Source organism: Colias philodice, chromosome 29 (assembly GCF_061535455.1).
Source record: "Colias philodice isolate Cphi_HAF_F1 chromosome 29, ilColPhil1 Martin Lab GWU primary, whole genome shotgun sequence".
Lineage (NCBI taxonomy): Eukaryota > Metazoa > Arthropoda > Insecta > Lepidoptera > Pieridae > Colias > Colias philodice.
This window is the reverse complement of record NC_143114.1, coordinates 4,905,013-4,925,996: the sequence shown is the minus strand read 5'-3', so window position 1 is coordinate 4,925,996 and position 20,984 is coordinate 4,905,013. Positions and strand designations below refer to the sequence as shown.

At 33.1% G+C, this 20,984-nt stretch overlaps 3 protein-coding genes across 6 annotated transcripts in view; 2 read left to right on the top strand and 1 right to left on the bottom strand.

Moving 5' to 3' along the window:
- The window catches only part of sim (bHLH transcription factor single-minded), a 62,866-nt gene extending 59,292 nt beyond the window's left edge, over positions 1-3,574 (top strand). For both annotated transcript variants that reach the window (XM_089713035.1, XM_089713036.1), the window contains 3 exons: positions 1,567-1,673; positions 2,144-2,291; positions 2,989-3,574. In XM_089713035.1, the coding sequence (XP_089569161.1) occupies positions 1,567-1,673; positions 2,144-2,291; positions 2,989-3,466 (733 nt within the window). In that variant the 3' untranslated portion in view covers positions 3,467-3,574. The remainder of the gene's footprint in view (positions 1-1,566; positions 1,674-2,143; positions 2,292-2,988) is intronic.
- The window catches only part of Nse4 (SMC5-SMC6 complex kleisin component Non-SMC element 1), a 145,431-nt gene extending 129,614 nt beyond the window's left edge, over positions 1-15,817 (bottom strand). The window contains exons 1-7 of one of the 2 annotated variants that reach the window (XM_089713082.1): positions 15,623-15,817; positions 15,095-15,205; positions 13,879-13,997; positions 13,138-13,304; positions 11,525-11,712; positions 10,372-10,481; positions 9,805-9,868 (exon numbers count right to left, since the gene is read on the bottom strand). In XM_089713082.1, coding sequence (XP_089569208.1) covers positions 9,812-9,868; positions 10,372-10,481; positions 11,525-11,712; positions 13,138-13,304; positions 13,879-13,997; positions 15,095-15,205; positions 15,623-15,692 — 822 coding nt within the window. In that variant the 5' untranslated portion in view covers positions 15,693-15,817 and the 3' untranslated portion in view covers positions 9,805-9,811. Of the gene's footprint in view, positions 1-8,657; positions 9,869-10,371; positions 10,482-11,524; positions 11,713-13,137; positions 13,305-13,878; positions 13,998-15,094; positions 15,206-15,622 lie in introns of those variants that run through there. The other variant, XM_089713081.1, reaches the window with a different exon arrangement.
- Positions 15,818-16,282: 465 nt separating this feature from the next.
- mahj (LisH and WD40 domain-containing protein mahjong) overlaps positions 16,283-20,984 on the top strand; it is a 33,740-nt gene continuing 29,038 nt past the window's right edge. For both annotated transcript variants that reach the window (XM_089713014.1, XM_089713013.1), the window contains exons 1-2: positions 16,283-16,623; positions 19,975-20,125. In XM_089713014.1, coding sequence (XP_089569140.1) covers positions 16,526-16,623; positions 19,975-20,125 — 249 coding nt within the window. In that variant the 5' untranslated portion in view covers positions 16,283-16,525. The remainder of the gene's footprint in view (positions 16,624-19,974; positions 20,126-20,984) is intronic.

The following is a 20,984-nucleotide window of genomic DNA, read 5'->3' as shown; positions in this document are numbered from 1 at the left end:
AAAGTCAGTTAAACTTTAAGTTATACACATACAATCAGTTCCTAATAAAAGTTTACTATTGGTAGAGTTTTTTCAAAAAAAAAGTGCGCACGCATCCCGCATCGTTCATTGGGCGCGGTTTTTTGAATTGTTTGATATCGGTATCGGTTGTTTTATAATCGGCGATATATCGGTATCGGTATCGGTATCGTTACATCCCTAGTAAAAACCTACTAAGTACTTCTTTTTTTACTATATATAATAATGTATCTTTTTCTTTTTATTTAAAAAGTCGTCTAAAAAGTGGCTATAAGTCCTTCAGGCAGATCTTCAGACGCACAGTTTCAAACTACCTAATATTTCCCAATAGTTTTACGAGAAAATATGAGATAATTTTACATTAAAAAAAGGCAATTAAGTAGATACTTTATTTTCCCTCCATAATCACCATTAAGTTCTTACCCATCCAAAAACAAACCCCGCTCTCCGTTGCTTAACCCTTCAACAACCACTTAAGCTATAATATAATATCAGCTTCCTTTAAAAATTAACTACAAGCTTTCATAAACAATATGTTTAAATTTAGAACAATAGAACCCCCATTTAAAAATCGAACGCGATTTAAAAAGCGGAAGTCGAGCGCCCTCTATGCTTAATTGGCGGAAGTGATAGGTTTTTGTGTCAACAGATTTTTTGAAGGGTGTAATCTGACGCTTGGCAAATTATTTTTTCGCTTCATTGATATTGGAGAGGGTGAAAAAAGTATGGTGTTTGCTTTTTTTTAAACAAATATGCAATAAAAATGACAGTTGCACTTTTATGAGCATTATATGTATAGATATGCAAAAAAAAAAAAAAAACAATTAAACACAGTCTAACTTTAAACAGGGATCTGTCACTTTATTAGTTGTCTATGTGAAATACGACAAAACCAGATTAAAGAGAACCCGCGCTTAAAGTTAAACCCTGTCTAAAGTTTGTTACAGTGTTAGTTTTAATTTTTTAAGTTATTCTCAAAAAATCCTGGGATATTGTCTTCTTGCTTTTTAACACACTTTTATTAGCTTCACCTGTATGTTTGTATGTAACCGACTCGTTTAGACTTGATTTTGACCCACTTTAAACGGACAGATTTAATTCAAACGTACACTTATCAAAGATTGGTGACATTACAATAATTCAGCCTTGCCCAACCTTTTCCAAAGGCGGACCCCTATAGACCAACTTACCATAATCCGCGGACTCCTAAAAAAACTTATTCGCAGTACTCACATAGGTCAATCTATATTATTTTAAAAATTGATTGAACTCTTGCAGTGTTTTTGTGTGTAATAGCTTAGCCACTCATAACTGGACAGATTATTTCATCTTATAAAAGTGAAAAGTTCGGCCGTATCAGAATAGTCTGGTCACAGGCCTTCGTAATTTTCTTGATTTGTCTGCGGAACCCCTGGAATATGCTCGCAGACCCCCAGGGATCCACGGACCCCAGGTTGGGAAAGGCTGCAATAATTTGATCAGTTTGTACCTATTATTTAAATAGTGTTTCTGTAGCTTTTTTAAAATTTTATTGTTTCTTTCTTACAGAGTAGCGTCACTAACGGGTTATGAACCACAGGATCTGATAGAGAAGACGTTATATCACTACATACACGGCACAGACGTCCTGCATATGAGATATTCGCATTGTACACGTAAGTTTTTAATAAATACCCTTAAAATATAAATTTAATTTTATAAAGAATAGAAAAAAATTCGATCACGAGTCGGGACTCGAACCCGCATCCTTTCACGCCGAAAAAAGATCTCTATCATGATTTAAAAAACGCGAACTGACTGACTGATCTATACAGCCCAAACTTGTTAACCGATCAAGAAATAGCCACTGTGACGTAAGCATCCGATAAAAGAATTTTGACTCCTACCTGCCTATGGGGATAAAATAGGTTAAATATTTATTCTGGCCACAATTTTCCTTCTTTTCCCAAAAACTTCTTTAAAAAAATGTCGTTTTTTGCATCAACAGTGTTAACAAAAGACTGAAAGACGTTCTATTGTAGAAAGAACTACATATATTATAATATTCCAAAAAACTTGGAAAAATCCTAAAAATATCTCTTTAAAACAGTCAAAAATATTTATAAAAATTTCTTTTCCCTAACAGTGTTAACAAAAGGCCAAGTGACCTCCCGGTACTACCGGTTCCTCACGAAATCTGGAGGCTGGGTCTGGATGCAGAGCTATGCCACTATCGTACATAACTCCAGGTCTTCTCGACCACACTGTATCGTTTCTGTTAATTATGTTCTCAGGTAAGATTTTATATAAATAAATAATAAATAAATATTATAGGACATTATTACACAAATCGACCTAGTCCCACAGTAAGCTCATTAAGGCTTGTGTTGTGGGTACTAGGCGACGATAAATATAATATTTAATAAATACATATATAGATAATAACACCCAGACCCAAGAACAAATAATTGAGTTCATCACACAAATATTTGCCCTGACCGGGGATCGAACCCGGGACCGTCGGCTCAGTAGGCAGTTACTTTACAACTGCGCCAACCGCGTCGTATATTTTCTCGTTTCATTTTGTAATTTAATTTTTAAGGATTTTAAACGCGATTTATTCATTATAGTCTCGGTGGGTAAATAGGGGTTAATAGAAAAGTGTGAAGTGGGGCAGATGCATTATGCATACATTTGTTTTACTGATCGATTTTCTTTAGGGACAAGTAGTTGATCAGCCTTCTGTGTCCTACCAGACCGAGACATTTGTTTTCGTCTCCACCGGGAATCGAACCCGGGACACCTTGGTTCTATGCTCACGTGTCAACCACTGTACCAAGGAGGCGGTCATTAATATATACTTAATAATTATTTTCAAGTTAGGATATCTTTTCTCTTCAAATCAAATACTTTGATTGCTAAGAATCCGAAACCAAATTTCAAACCCCACCGTATAATGTTCATACTATAAAACTAATATTTATTTTCCAGTGACATAGAAGAAAAGAACCTCATCCTCAACATAGAGCAAGGCCCACCGAAAAACAACGAACCACACAGACAAACAGACAAACTGAACGAAGACTTCAGCCCAGACTCTAGTTACACTTACCCCGAATATAATTTGCCCATACTACCAACTTACGACACTACAGAAGAATACCAAAATGGCTACCAGGAAATATTCTATGAGAACTACACGGAACCCGAAGTTGCCAATTACGCATATCCACAAAATCAACGGCCATTTTCTGCAAGTTCCTCCTCTTGTTCGTCTATAGAAAGTTCTGAAGTTAACCAATTTAATTATACAATTTACTATGGGCAAAATCAAAATGGCCGACCGGATAATTTTGGTAATTTCGCGAAATTACCAAGTCCGACAGTACAAGAGGGTTATACTAGTGTTATTGTGGATAATACACAGCAATTCCATCATGGCAGTAATGTTAATGAGTTTGTTCATTGATACCTCGTGACTGATTTGTCTGAGAGTAGTTCGAGCAATAATTTTTTAAATTTGATTGTTATATATGTTACATATCTTGAAAAAAGTGTGAGAAGTGTCAGGAGTGAAACTTCTTTGGTAAGATATATACCAAAATCGTCGCCTCCATGATGTGACGGTATTGCCAAGTCGACCTAGAAATTTTACTCTAAAGAAGTTTCACTTCAAAAATGTATTTAATTTTTCCATCAGATTCGTCATTGTTATATTTCATTTTAAACTACATATTGATTATTATTAAGAACAAATTATATAATAATTATTAATATCTTGAAAAAAGAAATTTAACTATTCTAAACAATAAAAAAAAGAAGAAAAGCCATGTATAAAACACATCAACGTGAAATATTACATATAGTAGTGGCTAAAGAATAGACCCTTGAAGCACCCCAAGCTTCATTATAAATACTTTTATAGTTTTCATTTAATTATGAACGTAAACACTAATATAAAAAGGATTTTCTTCATACATTGACATCATAAGGCTGGTTCCAATTTATAAAAATATGAAATACGTAATAATTTAATAATGTACGGTACTCAATCGAATGCTTTCAAAAAGTCAGTTTTAAATTGTTAAAAATGCATCGATCTTGCCTTTAAATTAGATATTTGCTTGTCGAATATTATAACTAATAACAATATAATATAACGCCTATAAATTTATCATAAATTTTGTAAATAATTTGTATAGATTCTGTTTAGTTTGTAAATAATTATTATTAGACTTAGAAAAAAAATAATAAATTCAATTTGATTATTACTATAGTATTTTTAACGTCTTATATAGGTATTATGTTTATAAATAGGTTTTTTTTATATAAATTTTAGATGACGGATCGTTTTTTTTGTGAAAACTTGGAACAAAAATATTTTATTTTTAAACAAAAAACCATGGACGTATAAAAAAAGACGGACGCCGTATTACGAACAAACAACGTGAAGCCACCGATCGTGTAAGCTAGCGATCGTGTAAAGACAATAAACACGCACACACTCTCACCATAGTAAGCTAGTCGGCCGCCATTACGTCGTGAACTACCGACTGATTAACTGCGTCACTGTTTCACAAAAAATATTTCAAATGCCGTCTTGCGTGGTTAAATGGTGTCGCAACAGTACAATTTTAAATAACAAAACACAAGGGATTACATTCCACAGGGAAGCAAGTTATTTCATTTATGTTTTAATGACAAAATTATTACGGCAAAATTTATAGAAAAAAATACAGCCGCCATTGTCATCAGGACAGCTGTTGCCATGGCACACACACATGGATGTTTCGCCGCCATTACTAGGCTTCACTCAATGTTTAGGCGATATACCGTCCGTCTTTTTTTATACGTCCATGCAAAAAACATTTAAATTATATAATATCATGTACTAGACAATAATAGTCATATAATAATAATTATTAAAATGTAAATATTAATTAAGTACTCATTTATTTATATTTTCATCTATTTCAAGTTCTAATTCTAAGAAAAGTGTAATACGTTATACAATTTTTACAAATAATGTTTTTATTTGTTCTACGATTTGCGAACGTATTTTTAATATAAAATTATGTTTTTAGAAATGTGAGGCTATGTTATTTCAGTATTATAATGATCTGTTCAGTTTTATTTTTAATTTTAGCTTTATTCAAAAATTGCTTTAAAATTTGTATTTTTTTTATATCAAGCTTAATATTTTTTTATTTTATCGCAGCCATTTTTGTTCTGAATATACATATATTTGTAATATATTATTTTTAATACGAAAAGATCTTTAGTTTATATAAGGACTGAGATCGGCTAGTCGGTAACTGTATAATAATATGTAAGTTAAGAATCATTTTTATCCAAGCTTTTGATAATGTAATAATATTTAATAACGAAATATATTTATCTAGTAATCTATTTTCTTTTATTTTTTTAATACTTCCTACCATATTCCTACTTATCCTTTACTAGACTTTCTAAAAAGAGGGCAATAGCCAATATATACACATTTAGGAAAAATCGAAAAATTTTCAATGGAAAAGATGATCCGAAACATCTCAACCGCTAGAGCCAGTGAAAATTTTACCTGATTAAAATATATATAAGCACAGACTAATAAATAATAATAATATACTACGTATACAAATTTATAAGGTTTTTGGATTTGAAAAAAGTATAAGTAACTAAGAAATTATTAATTTTGTGGAAACTTCTTCCTGAACTCCTATTTATTTTTTTTGGCTCAAATTTTCTGGTAAAAATGCGTGAGCTTAGAAACGGGTTCAATTCCCGTTGGAGTCTAGCAAAAAAAAAAATCTCGTTCTTAGAGGATACTAAATAAAGTAGATCAGAAAAATAGGTTTAAAATTAAAGAGCCGAATATCCCACGACAAGATTACACTTTTATTCGAAAACGCAAAAAAAAATCTCAAAGTATACACATAACGCCATCTAGTGTTATATTAAAAAAACTTGTAATATGAAAAAAAGACAAGCACATTTGAGCACATTTCATTTTCTCGTGAACTGCATTTTACCCTAAGATTTTACCATACGTTGTACAATTTAGTTTTTAAATTTAAGTTTCCGCGAGCAAGCAAAGAGAAACCTAAAAAAATCATCATCACAGATCATCATATTACTTATATCTAGGAGTCCGAAAAAATAAATTCTCGACGTTACAAAATTGTGAGAATTTGTTCCGTTTGAAAACGGCGAAATCAAACAATTTGCCTAGGATATAATACCTATTGTTGTTGGACAAATTTATAAATTATATTCATATTATTATATTTAAATTTATTAACATGTCGCTAGATGGTGTGGTCTGAAAACTTTGAGAATGAAGATGAAATATCGGCTTTGCAACTGTTATATTTATTAAATTACAAATATGAAAAATGTACTGTATTTTTGTAATAGCTTTTATAAAATGTAACGGAATTATCGAGTTTAACGATTTGATAGATTATGCCAAATAGCAGCTTTTTTGAAAAATAGGTAGTCCTTATATTGGACACATAAAATAGATATATATTATGTATTATGTACATCAAAATATGTAATTATGCAGTGAAAGGTGTTTATTTTTAAACAGGTACCTAGGTATCTTGTAAGTATCAAGTAAGTCAAGTAGTATTTAGTTACCGAAACCGAGTAAATAAAAGGTAAGGTAAGTAAGTAAATTACAAGATTTATAAATAAAACGGCTCTACCATTTTTAATCGTTACTAGGTATTACGAAAGACTCAATTAAAAATCCTATTAAGTTTTACCGAGTCTGTACACATAACACAATGTGCAAATCGAGTTTCCTTCAAATAAAACAACAAAACAAAAAATAATCATTTATTTAACAAGTTTGCGTACATGTCACATAATCGTATAGGAGCTACCAACGTTGACAAGAGAGCATTTTAGTATAGTTGGATCTTTGATATACTGTTCCTCTTGCTATTTCGGTTAGAGTCCGGGCTGTCTGGCTGGTCGCAGTGGTTGCGTTTATTAGTGCGCATCTAATCTGCACAGGAAAATATCCTTAATTTAAAGTCATTTTTTAACGCGTAATTTTTAATCTTTTGCCTTTAGATAGATCCATGAGACATAATTTTTTTATTGCAAGACGTTTTTTTCGTTGTTAAATAGGTGCCAGACGCAATTTTTTATTTCAAAATCATTAAAATGTCATCGAAATAAGTGAAATTCCATCAACATGAGTCCCCGTGAAGGATATACTATGTATAATATTCATTTTACTATTTACAATTTTTTAGTAACAATATACCATGGTGCCTCCTTTTCCCAACGAACCTCAAATAGGACGTTAATGTAAACTTGATAAAAACCAAATATCATCAAATTCATATTAATACCCAAAAGTGTAATAAATATGAAACCATCTATTAAAAATATTAGTTTACTAATTATTCAATATAAGTATTAAAAAAGGATAATATAATATAAGTAATAAAGTTATTACATACCTTTTAAGCGGAATCATGTTGATGTAATTTCACTTATTTCGATGACATTTTAATGATTTTGAAATAAAAAATTGCGTATGGCACCTATTTAACAGCGAAAAAAACGTCTTGCAATAACAAATTTATGTCTGATGGATCTATCTAAAGGCAAAAGATTAAAAATTACGCGTTAATAAATGACTTTAAATTACGGATATTTTCCTGTGCGCAGTAATAAACGCAACCACTACCGCCAGCCAGACAGCGCGGACTCTAACCGAAATAGCAAGAGAAACAGTATATCAAAAACCCAACTATACTAAAATGACTTTTTTTAAAACGTTAATAGCTCCCGTACCATAACACATTTATAAAATAGCGCTGTTTATCGGTATAAATAAATTTCGGAGCGAATTATATAGGCTAGGGGTTATACTTAGGCAACCTAAATATAAGTTGGAGTACAATATACTACATATTACAACCTAAATATTAGTAAATGTTACATTAAATACTTTTGAAATTTTGCGTTTTACTCGTTTTATTAAAAAAAATATTATTGTCATTTTACTCGTTAGGTTAAGTGCTTTTGATATCAGTTTAAAGTTTTTTGATATCTGCAATAGTTACGGAATAATCGCCTGTGCACACTTAACGATTACACCCGGTATAGTATAGGGACATAATCTTCTTATATATAAAAATGAATCGCAAAATGTGTTGGTAAGCGCATAAGTCATAACTCGAGAACGGCTGAACCAATTTCGATAATTCTTTTTTTATTATATTCCTGGAAGTACGAGGATGGTTTTTATGTAGAGAAAACGTAAACAAGTACCACGTTCGAAGCCGGGGCGGACCGCTAGTATGATATAAAAATATCTAGAGATATTAATTATGTAACATTATTTTAAGCATGTAATTTTGAATATTTGAGGTGATATTCCCATATTAATTTTTATCTTGTCGTAGATTATTCTTACTGAAAAAGCCAGTAAATTAAAGGTAAGGTTATAATTACAAGATGTATATAGTATATAGGCAAAACGGCTATACCATTCACTTAATGATCTAAGATTAATCGTTACTTTTAATTATAATTATGATAATTTATCGTGTGCTTTTGATAGACTCAAAAAATAGAAAATCCTAGGTAGTTGTTATTAAGATAGTACATAAAGGGAGTTTTCAAATAAAACAACAACATAAAAAACAATCATTTATTCAACAACAATGTCTTACACACAATTCTTATAAAAAATAACTTTTATAACAGCGCCCTCTGTCGTCTCCGGGCAGAATCACTTCAATCCTTTTAGTTCTAATATTTCAAAGCTTCGCTTAGTTAAAACTAGATGTCGTTTTACCAAAATACCCTAAAATACAATTCTTATAAAAATAATTTTTATAACAGCGCCCTCTGTCATTTACGGGCAGAATCACTTCAATATTTTAAATTTAATTATTACAAAGCTACGCTTAGTTAAAACTAGATGTCGTTTTACCAAAATACCTTTTAATTTACAGTATTGCAAAGCTAATAATGCGCATGCAAATCTTCGCTAATTGTCGTATTTCCAAAATGTATTTCATTTGACTAAACAAATTTTACATAAAATTATGCATGAAGAAAATGCTTTTAGGGCCGATTTTTCAATGCTTGGATAAAACTTATTCGTCGAATAATGTATAAAACTACCTTTTTAAAAACGTATTCTAATTGCCCGTATTTGACAGTTTACGTGACATTTTAATATTATCGTGTAATACTTTATTGGACGGATAAGTTTTATCCAAGCATTGAAACATCGGCCCTTAACCACTCTATATATATAAATATGACAGTTGCCGAACAGTGACGAAGATTTCTATGCGCATTATTACTTTTGGAGAACTGTTGTCTTACCACAAAGAACTTTAGACAGGGTTTAACTTTAAGCGCGGGTTCTCTTTAATCTGGTTTTGTCGTATTTCACATAGACAACTATTAAACTGACAGAACCCTGGTTTAAAGTTAGACTGTGTTTAAATTATTGTTTTGTGGGAAGATCATAACAATCTCATACAAAACTTTAAAATTAACGAGGTAGGTATTATTTTAGTCACTAAATAGCTTCCCTTGGGGAAAATATCACAAATCAGTGTCAATCTTAATTTTAGTATATTCATATTTTAACGCTGAAGAGTTTGTTTGTTTGAACGCGCTAATCTCAGGAACTACTGGTCCGATTTGAAAAATTCTTTCGGTGTTAGATAGCCCATTTATCGAGGAAGGCTATAGGCTATATATCATCACGCTGAGACCAACAGGAGCGGTGCAATACGGGTCAAACCGCGCGGCACAGCTATAGATATAACTATTATAATCTCTTCAACACCATCATTGGCTGCGTTATTCCAAATGCTTCAATCAGATCCTGAAAAAAAATCAAATATATTGTTATTTTTTATTTATTTTCACTCAAAAAGGTAAGAAAAAAGAAATAGATAACAGCTACACACTACAGGTACATAATATACTAATCCTACTAATATTATAAATGCGAGAGTTTGGATGGATGTATGGATGTTTGTTACTCTTTCACGCATATACTACTGAACCAATTATAATGAAATTTGGTATGTAGGTAGCACAACACAAGCTCCTTTTTATGAAAACGCAGGCAAAGCCGCGGGCAGAAATCTTTACTTATATTATAAAGCTGAAGATTTTGTTTGTTTAAACGCCCTAATCTCAGGAACTACTGGTCCGATTTGAAAAATTATTTCGTTGTTAGATAGCCCATTTATCGAGGAAAATTATAAGCTATACATCATCATACTAAGATCAACAGGAGCGGAACCACGCGGGTGAAAACACAGCTAGTGTAGTATAAAAAGTTTCCAAAATTTGTTAGTTTGATCACTGTTACACACTCACCCGCCATCTTTCCATGTTCATAGAAACAATAAATTGGTTTTCGTCAGAAACGTCTTCGTTTTGCACCGTTTGAGGCACGGGCTCTACGAACGGTAGACCGTGTTCTGGGTCTGGAAAAATGATATTTTTACGTGAAAATTATGTTAATCCATACTAATATTATAAATGCGAAAGTAACTCTGTCTGTCTGTCTCAATCACGCCTAAACTACTGAACCAATTTTCATGAAATTTGGTATAGAGATATTTTGATACCCGAGAAAGGACATAGGCTACTTTTTACCCATATATATAGGATATTTATATAGGATAGGTTTTATCCCGGAAATCCCACGAGAACGGGAAATATGCGGGTTTTTCTTTGACTGCGCGGGCGAAGCCGCGGGTGGAAAGCTAGTTTCAATATATATAAATCTCGTGTCACAATGTTTGTCCTCAATGGACTCCTAAACCACTTAACCGATTATAATAAAATTCGCACACCATGTGCAGTTCGATCCAACTTGAGAGATAGGATAGTTTAAACATGTAGGTGCCACGGGCGAAGCGGGGCGGACCACTAGTAATATATTATATTATCTATGGTCTACTCACGTTCATAGACACTGATAAGCCCGTCTCGCACCAAAAACGACATATCTATACTAATATTATAAAGAAGAAAGGTTTGCATGTATGTATGTATGGTTTTCACGCATAAAGTACTGGACCGATTTTGATGAAATTTGGCACAGATAATCTTTAGACCCTGAGAAAGAACATAGGCTACCTTTTATTGCGAAATATGTACCACGGGCGAAGCCGGGGCGGGCCGCTAGTAGTATATAGTCTCTATGGTCTTTGTGAAACTTTGGGGTCCAACACTAAATGGTAGTAACATATAACCACAAGCAAATTGCATTTTTTTTTCAAATTTACGCCTATAGAGACTATCGCTCTACAAAAACTTCAAAAAATACATTTTTTGACCAACACTTTTTCACAAAAATACATTTTTTTTTATTGAGGAAATGTAAGAAAATAAGGGTGTAGTCTTATTTTCTCAGTTATTTCTATTAAAGTGTGTTGTTTTACTAATATTTCGTAACAAACCTTCAATTTTTTTAATTTTCTTGCCACCAGAATTTATTTTTTATTTTTTATTGTTTACTCACGTTCATAGACCCTGATAAGCCCGTCTCGCACCAAAAACGACATATAGTATATATTCTCTATGGTCTTTGTGAAGCTCGTGGGGTCCAACACTATATGGTAGTAACTCTTGGCTCCGTTTCTACACGCCTTGTTTATGAAACGGTGCACTCGGCTCACCATCTCTGAGCCTTCATCGGTTTTTTCTAATCTGTGAAAAAAAATATAGGATAAAATAAAAAAAAGACACAAAACACAGACAGACAGACGTACAACCAAGTGATCTGTGAATTATATTGGTTCCGTTTAGTTTGTTTTGAGGTTCGGAACCCTAAAAACATCCCTACTTATATTATAAATGCGAAAGTAACTCTGTCGGTCTGTTACGCTTTCCCGCTTAAACCTCTCAACCGATTTTGATGAAATTTGGCACAGACAGACACAGATCTTTAGACCCTGAGAAAGAACATAGGCTACCTTATATCAAAACACCACGCGGGCGAAGCCGCGGGCGGAAGCTAGTAAAAAATAAAGGTTCGGCTGTTCGCACGGTAACGTGAATAAGAATATGCTGACTTTAGAATAACGTAATTTGTATGTCATTGTTCTCTTATAATCATTATTGTAGAGCCATTTTAATAGGCAACATTTGACAGTTCAACAAAATTCAACAACGTAACGTAGTAACCACGACATAGAATAACATGATATTTCGTTTTGTTAGAACTGCACATTTGTTTAACTTTTTTCAATTACGATTACATATTTATAATAATAATGACCGATAGAAGTAATTTTAGGACTTGATTTTACTGATAAACCATTCTAAACATAATGAACAATTTCTGATTTAAAGAACTGACGTCGCTACAATTTTGTGTCAATAAACCTTTTTTCTTTTTAAATACCAGAGACGTTACTCTAAAAATCGAAATCTGACATCTAGAATCGAATGCATTGATTACTTGGGAATAAAAATTATCATAAATTATTGACATGTGTTTCAAGTTCGATTGACAAATGTTTCAAGTCCGTATCGATTAATTCACTTTAATCGATGTTTTTAAGCAGGTTACCACCCTATGAAGATAAAATTGATAGACGTCAAATGTTGCCTATTAAATTGGCTCTACTATAATATGCATTGTGCAAGACATTATTTGTAAAAAAAAAACTGGGGGAGGTTGAGGGACTTAGGTTGCACTGGGGGAGTGCCGGCAGAAGTGAAAACATAATTATTAACGTTGAGCATGTTTGATATCCATCCGTCTTACGCTTTTTCGATCAGGTCACGTGTCCTGACGCGAGTTTAAGATTTTAGATACCCAACGCCGCTAAAGAAGTTTTCACTTCAAAAACATATTATATTGTAAGTTAGTTAATCCCTCCCCTCACTATATTATGTATTGCCTCCAAATCAGCCGTCCATTCTCCCTTTTTTTCTTGCACACCAACTTTAATAAAATAAAATCCCCCCCCTTACCCCAACGATTAATATACCTACCCCAAAAACACCCATGATATCCCCCCTAACCCACCCGTAATATCCCCCCTAACCCTAATATTTACCAACCCCCCCCTTTTTTTCAATAATCTCAACCCCCCCTTATTACCACCCCCTTCCCCCCCAACTCACCGATCAACACACTCCGGAGCGCTCAGCTGAGCATTCTTCTGGGCCACGCGACGTTGCCGCTCTTTCGGTCTGTGCTCGGGCGGCGTTGGTGCAAACGTGCCGTGTAGTGATATAGAGGTGGACACTTCGCGGGGGAGGGGAAACGACCAGAATGTGGGGTTTTCCCGCTAGAATAGGGAATATTACTTTTTTTAAAGTGAAACTTGTTAAGGCGCGTTGAGAGTAAAATTTCAAGCTCATGGCAATACCGAGCGTGACAGCGAAAGAGCGTGTGCCGAGCGCATGTGTCAGAAGTGAAATTTCTTTGGCAAGATTCAGATCATGATGTGACCTTGAAATTTTACTTTCACGCGCCTACAAGTTTCACCTCAAAACATTTTTTATGAATATTACATTTAATATTATATGAATAAACATTGTTCTGCTTTTCTGTTATCACGCACTGTATGAAAACTAGATGTTGTTGTGATTTTTAGGTCTACCCAATAGGCACACAAAATTTCATAGGAATCCGTCAAGCTGTTTCGGAAGAGTTTAAACCTTATTTTTCATGATATCTATAACAATGAAACCCGTTTTCCTTGGTCACGGCATCACGCGTGAACGGGTAGACCGATATCGATAATTCTTTTTATAATATTCCTTGAAGTACAAGGTTCTTATGGAAAAAAACATAAACATTTACCACGGGCGAAGCCGGGGCGGACCGCTGGTTAAGTATAAAATTTTTAGAAAACTTACAATATGCTGCGCCAGTTCATGTTTGTCATATTTATTCTCTAGTCCTGTGACGGCTTCAGAGCAGCTTATAGCCAAATCACTGGCCGCTCGGAGCACACGAGAGTCGAGATAGCTCTCACCTGAAATGTGAGTCATTTCTGAGATATTTGACTTTAAAATTTTGAGGTTATTTTAGTTTTATTTATTTATTTATTTAATTATTTATTTCTTTAGGACAACTTACAAAACATACACCATTACATGATTACAGATATAAGAGATACAAATATATAGCCGAGTGTTGTTTTAATTACAAGTTGCCACGGCTTGTGGACGGACTATAAAAAAATATACGATTTATTACATAAAATGACTATTTTGATTATTAACAAAATAAATCTTAATTGAAAAAAATACATATTTAAGTTAAAAACTACAAACAACATTAAAAATAAAATTCATTAAAATATAAACATTTAAATCCGTAAAAATAAGTAGGGAATATAAACTATAACTCTTAGATACTTATAAGTCAAATCCCAAAAATTGTAGGATAGGGGGAGGGTAAATCGCGAATTAAGACCTCCAACTGCCCTTCCTCCTCTGTGGGATGGCCCTCGCTACGCTGCGCTTTGCACGAAAAAAAAAACTTAACCTAACCAACAGTGAGGAATTCTGCATTGAATTAGGACTTCGAAATGATAAATAGTTTACTAGCTTTCCGCCCGCGTCTTCGCCCGCTTTGTCTAAATCTTACGGAGCATTAATATCAACAAGCAAATGCATTCTAACCCCACTATGTCAAATTCTTTTAGTGTAAACAGACATAGAGCATTTTGTTGCATTCAAGATGACGAGTTTTCGTTTACACTAAAAGATCAAGAAATAATACTCTAGCTCTATGATCATTTGACCGCCTCCTTGGTACAGTGGTTGACGTGGAGTGTAGAACTGAGGGGTCCTGGGTTTGATTCCCGGTGGAGACGAAGAAAAAAAAATGTCTCGATGCAGGACACAGAAGGCTTATCACCTACTTGTCCCTAAAAAAAATCGATCAGTAAAACATATGTATAATGCATCTGCCCCTTACCCCACTTGGGGACATGGGACTTCACTTTTTTTTCTATGATTATTTGGTGAATCGAAATTTACGACTCTCAACTCGACGTCCAAAAAAAGTAACGTTTTACCGAATAAATAAATGTTTGAGTTTTAATGTTTAGTGATGATGATATACCTGGATGCCGCACCCTCTCCTCGACGCCACCTTGTTGCAGCAGCTTCTTCACCTCGTGAACAGCCTCCGTCGTCTTTTGCATTCTCTGATCATTGTTATCATTCTCTTGCTCTGAAAATTTGAGAAATAGATGTTTAAAACTAAGATTGTAGACTACAGGCCCATATTGAAACAATTATGGGTCATTTGAATCACCAGATGACCTATCTAGAACAATATAAGTCTCTCTCATCTAGTACTTTCGAATTCTCATCTGCACTCAGGTGGACAGCTTACAAGTGACGGCATAGTGCTGAATCTTATTATTTTATGCTCTTATATCGTTCTAGATAGGTCACCTAGTGGTTCAAATAAATAATAATAACACCGAAAGAAATTTTCAAATCGGACCAGTACTTCCTGAGATTAGCGCGTTCAAACAAACAAACTCTTCAGCTTTATAATATTAGTATAGATTAATTACTGCTGATATTAAAATTTTGGTAGAAGCTAATTGGATACAATTGAAAAAAATACAAAAGAACTTACCCAAACTTAAATCTTGAAGTATGACCCTATACCGCATCTTCCTATCATGACTCGTGGTAGATGAACTCATGGCGTCCTCTTGATTAGGTTTTCTCGTTTAAATGATTAGTTTAAAACACTTTTACTTATAACAAACGGACGAAAAGCGGTATCCGTATTTGTTATTCCAAATTTCAATATTTTTGGCAGGTTCTAATTTTGATTATTGACATAAATTTTTTTATTGATTTATTTTTTAGCCGGATACTGAAAAATTAGACGACTACAGAATAAGTTAATATTCTACATACTGCGTAGAATAACTATTTAATAATCTGTGAAATAATAACCAAATTAAAGATCTTGTTAATTTCATTAAGATTAATAGTGTGAGACCCATTTGTAAAAAAGTCTTCAAATAACGATTTTCGTGGGACTTACCTCCGCCGTACGAACTAATGATTTCCGAAGCTATAATGCAGTAAACAAAAATATATGACTGTGAATAATACAGACGATAAGATTAACTCAAACTGCTAATTCCACGCTAATTCCTACAAAAAAAAGGTTTCGTTAAAAATATTTTTTTAAGATTTTGCACTACAGTCACATTTTAATAGGACTGTGAATAGGACGCTAAAATGACATCCAATTTTTTGATATGGTATCTTGGTATCTACCTGTCTTGTCTTGTCTGAATTCTGATGGAAAATTGCGGAGCGCGGCTTGAGGACAATACGGTTGACTTATGTCGAATTTAAGTGTACATTAAAATAAATATAAAAATAAAATTTAAATGTTTTATCTAATATCATCTAAATATGACTCAATATTACACAACAACTTGTAAAGTGTGTTGAGGCTGGCAGTGTTTGTGAGGTTATATTTGTTTTCTAGGATTTATAAACGTGTTTGTAATTAAAAATGGATTCAGGACCAGCTCAAGAAGTAACTGAGCTATTACGGCAATGGGAGGAACAACATACGACTCCGACGTACGATCCAATACCAACATTAACAAGGTAATTTTTTTAAAGTTTGTTTCATACTTCGTTGGTACTTTTTACCTTTCAAATTGCCAGTATTATGTATAACCAATATTGCCAAAACTTCAAAAAGTTTACTTTTTTTGCAACTATTTCAATCTTCCATGTCCCCCCCAGGGCCTAATTTAGAAAGATTCTAATACAAGTAGGGGGTCTCACTAGAAACCAAACTAATTTACTATTTATAAATTTACAATATGTTATCAATAACCAGACTACTTAATATGATAAAAATTGCAACTTTAAAAAATTTACTTAAAAAAGTCTTAAAAAAGGTATTAATAACTCAGGCCCCGGAATCACAGACACAATAGAAAATCTATTGTGCCGTGGACCGATCGGGCCGTTTGGGGCTCAATGGGTTAAGACAATATGTTACCGCAGATAATTCTCTACATATTACTATAGTCAACGACTGATCACAGATGATAATAAAAAAAACATTACTATAGCTCTTTATCAAAAATCTATGAAAATTGAGAATTATTTCTAAGGCCGGTTGCAGAGCTTGACCGACCATCAGTGCGTACGTCAGTCGCGCTTGTCATATGTATGGAAATTCATAAAACCGTTCATAGCTAGACCGACCATACGCACGCGTATTGTCATGCGCATTAGTGTCATAGTCATACAATTGTTGATGCGTATCGTCAGGACCGACGGTACGCACTGACGGTCGGTCAAGCTCTGCAACCAGCCTTAATGTCCTTTTTTCTTGACACAATTCTATGACAGCTGGAAACATGGATAATCCTAAAAAATACATTACACTTTACTAGCCTTTGAGAATAAGTAAATTCCTGTTCATATAGTGTGATAGGACAGGTGTATTATACATCTGTTTAATTGGTTAAGCTTTAAAAAGCCATATAACTTGTTAACTACAATAAAATTCGTAGACTTACTGACAAATTCAAGCTTTGAACTAGTCTCTTAGGAACGATTGTTATAACTGTCTGTTCCCCATGAGCTCAATGATTGTACTAATGAATGAATGAAAAATTCTTTATTGCAAACAAAAATACAGGATTACAAAATAAGAGTGATACAAGTTAAAATATGTACAGAGGGTGGTCTTATCGCTGTAAGCCATTTCTGCCAGATAACCCGCAAATCATAAGGATTCCATATTTTATTGTGATGGTGCATTACATTTAGGTACATTTTGCTTTAAAATTGAATAAAATCCATAAATAATTATGTCATAAACAATAAAAATATAAATACTAATCTATGTTATGTTTTCACCAATGGAGAGTGTGGTTCTTGAGGCAAGTTTTAGTATGTAATTTCTTATGTTATAGACAAAACAGACAAACTTATGAAAGCTAGTTATCTTATAAAAAAAATCAAGTAAAATCACGATAAATTATATAGATCACTAGTTTTCTGCCTGCAGCTTCGCCCCCTTTGTCTAAAACCTAATAAATTATATACTAAAACCTTCCTCTTGATACACTCCATCTATAAAAAAAAACCGCATCAAAAACCGTTGCAAAATTTTAGAGATTTGTACTATGTACTACTAATATAATATTATAAATGTGAAAGTTTGTGAGGATATGTGTGTGCATGTGTGTGTGTTTGTTACTCTTTCACGCCAATTCTACTGAACCGATTACAATGAAATTTAGCACACATATAGAGGGTAACTTGGATTAACAAATAGGATGGGTTTTATCCCGGAAATCCCACGGGAACGGGAACTATGCGGGTTTCGCCCGCGTTGCGGAAATCTAGTGATATATAAGGTAAAGGAAATAATATAAGAGACCTATTCTAGTAACAATACAGTTATTCTTGAAATCATTTTATTCAATGATTATTGGGCTAAATAACTTGGCAAATATTCAATTTACCACAAAATGATATAAACACAATTGTATAGACTTCCTTGGTGGAATAACCTTCATGATATATTTATAAGACTTTTTAAATGTACTACAACTGATCTATAAATGTTTTTTAGATGTTTTGTTTCTAATTACATACTTACTCGACAAAATTCATTTGCTTTTCTTCCGTTGTAGACATTTTCTTTATTATTATGAACCTTTTCTACAAATTTCTTGTAGAATATGCTTGTAATGTAGCTTCACTCCCATAGTCAAGTAGGATTTCTGGTATAAAAATTACCCTTTATCCTTTCTCAGGTCTCAATATATCTGAAATTCAAATTTCATATGAAAATTGGTGTAGTAGTTTTTGATTGCATCAGGAATTAACAGACAGACATGACATAGGACATTGTTTTGTAATATTTAGTGACTTGTTAGTTATAATTATTTAGGCTATATACAATTTTTACCTATATTTTTTTTCCTAGAATAATAAATAAAATATCACTATAAATTTTTAAATTTAAAAACAATAATATTTCAAATTGCTATAGGCACCAATAAAATTGTGATTCAAGGTTATTCTATGCAACACAGTCTCATAAATATGAAAGAGTCACACTATTTATTCATATCTCGGAAAGATTGGTACCGTGGGTACAGTCATTATTACCCAACTACAAAAGAAGGAGGGTGGTGTTATTGCTATTATCAAATATTGTAATAATAGGACATAGGTTGCTAAAATTATCAGTCAGGTTTTTGCGTTTTGATATTAGAAATAATCCTTTGTAAAAAGATGATAATTTTTTTTCAATGCAACTAAGGGCTTCAAAAATAAAAGATTCTATAGATATACAATAAAAGAAAGTTTGTGAGGATGGTTGGATGTATGAGTGTTTGTTATTCTTTTACGATTAAACTACTGGATGGATTAGGTCATTAGGATGTTATCTATAACAGTAATATAGTATTACTAGCTTTCCACGCATGGCTTCGCACGCTTTGTCTAAAACTTAACTAATGAATTACTTAAATCTTCCTAAATAAATACTCTGTCTAATAAAAAAAAAAACTCTAGATCTAAGGTTACATACATATAGACAAACACGGGAAGCAACTTTGCTTTATACTATGTAGTAATGAATGATGACCGCCTCCTTGGTACAGTGGTTGACGCATGTGCGTAGAACCGAGGGGTCCTGGGTTTGATTCCCAGTGGAGACGACGAACAAGAAATGTCTCAGTCTGGCAGGAAACAGGCTGATCACCTACTTGTCCCTAAATAAAATCGATCAGTGAAACAGATGTATGAATAGTGCATCTGCATTCTGCCCCTTACCCCACTTGGGGACACGGGACTTCACTTATGTAGTAATGACTAATGATACATCAGAATAACACATGAAAACTATAGAAATACTTGATTTTGCCCGTTGGAACTGTGACGTACAGCTAGAATTCAATATTTTTATTTTTTAAATTCCAGGATAGCAGAAATAATAGAAGCGGAGACAGAGAATTTCATGAAGAAGGATCCGGACCCGTTCGACGAGAGACACCCGTCGCGGACGGACCCCGAGTGCGCGTTGGGACACGCGCTCAAAGTTATGTTTAAGAAGGACAATTTTATGACTAAGGTATGTGCTAATTTTATTGGATAAGGGCCGATTTTTCAATGCTTGGATAAAACTTATCCGTCCAATAAAGTATTACACGATAATATTAAAATGTCATGTAAACTGTCAAATACGGGCAATTATTAATGGTAGTTTTATACATTATTTGACGAATAAGTTTTATCCAAGCATTGAAAAATCGGCGCTAAATGTGATTTTTGGGAAAAATTCGGTTGTGTAACAAGTTTTGAGCTAAGATATTGAAAAATGTATTTTTGTATTTTAAAAATCAGTTGGACATTCATAAAATATCCAACTGGATTTATACTGTATGTTTTTAATTATCATTCTAAGGGCCGATTTTTCAATGCTTGGATAAAACTTATCCGTCCAATAAAGTATTATACGATAATATTAAAATTTCACGTAAACTGTCAAATACGAGCAATTAGAATACGTTTTTAAAATGGTAGTTTTATACATTATTCGACGAATAAGGTTTATCCAAGCACTGAAAAATCGGCCCTAAAAATTATGGTGATATTTAAAATAAGTTATCAAGTAGGTAATTCAGTCAATTTTTGTTTTAAGTTTTCTTCCTGGTTCACTATAAGTATTACCTATACTTATAAATTTTTTAAATATATTAAAATATACTAGCTGTGCGTCGCGGTTTTACCCTTATTGCTCCTGTTGGTCTTAGCGTGATGATATATAGCCTTCCTCGATAAATGGGCCATCTAACACCAAATAATGACAAAAAACAAAAAAACTCTTCAGTTTTATTATATTAGTGTATAGTGTATCTATACTTTTTTACTGATAATATAAAGCCAAAGTGTTTGTATGAATATGCTAACCTCAAGAACTACCTGACTGA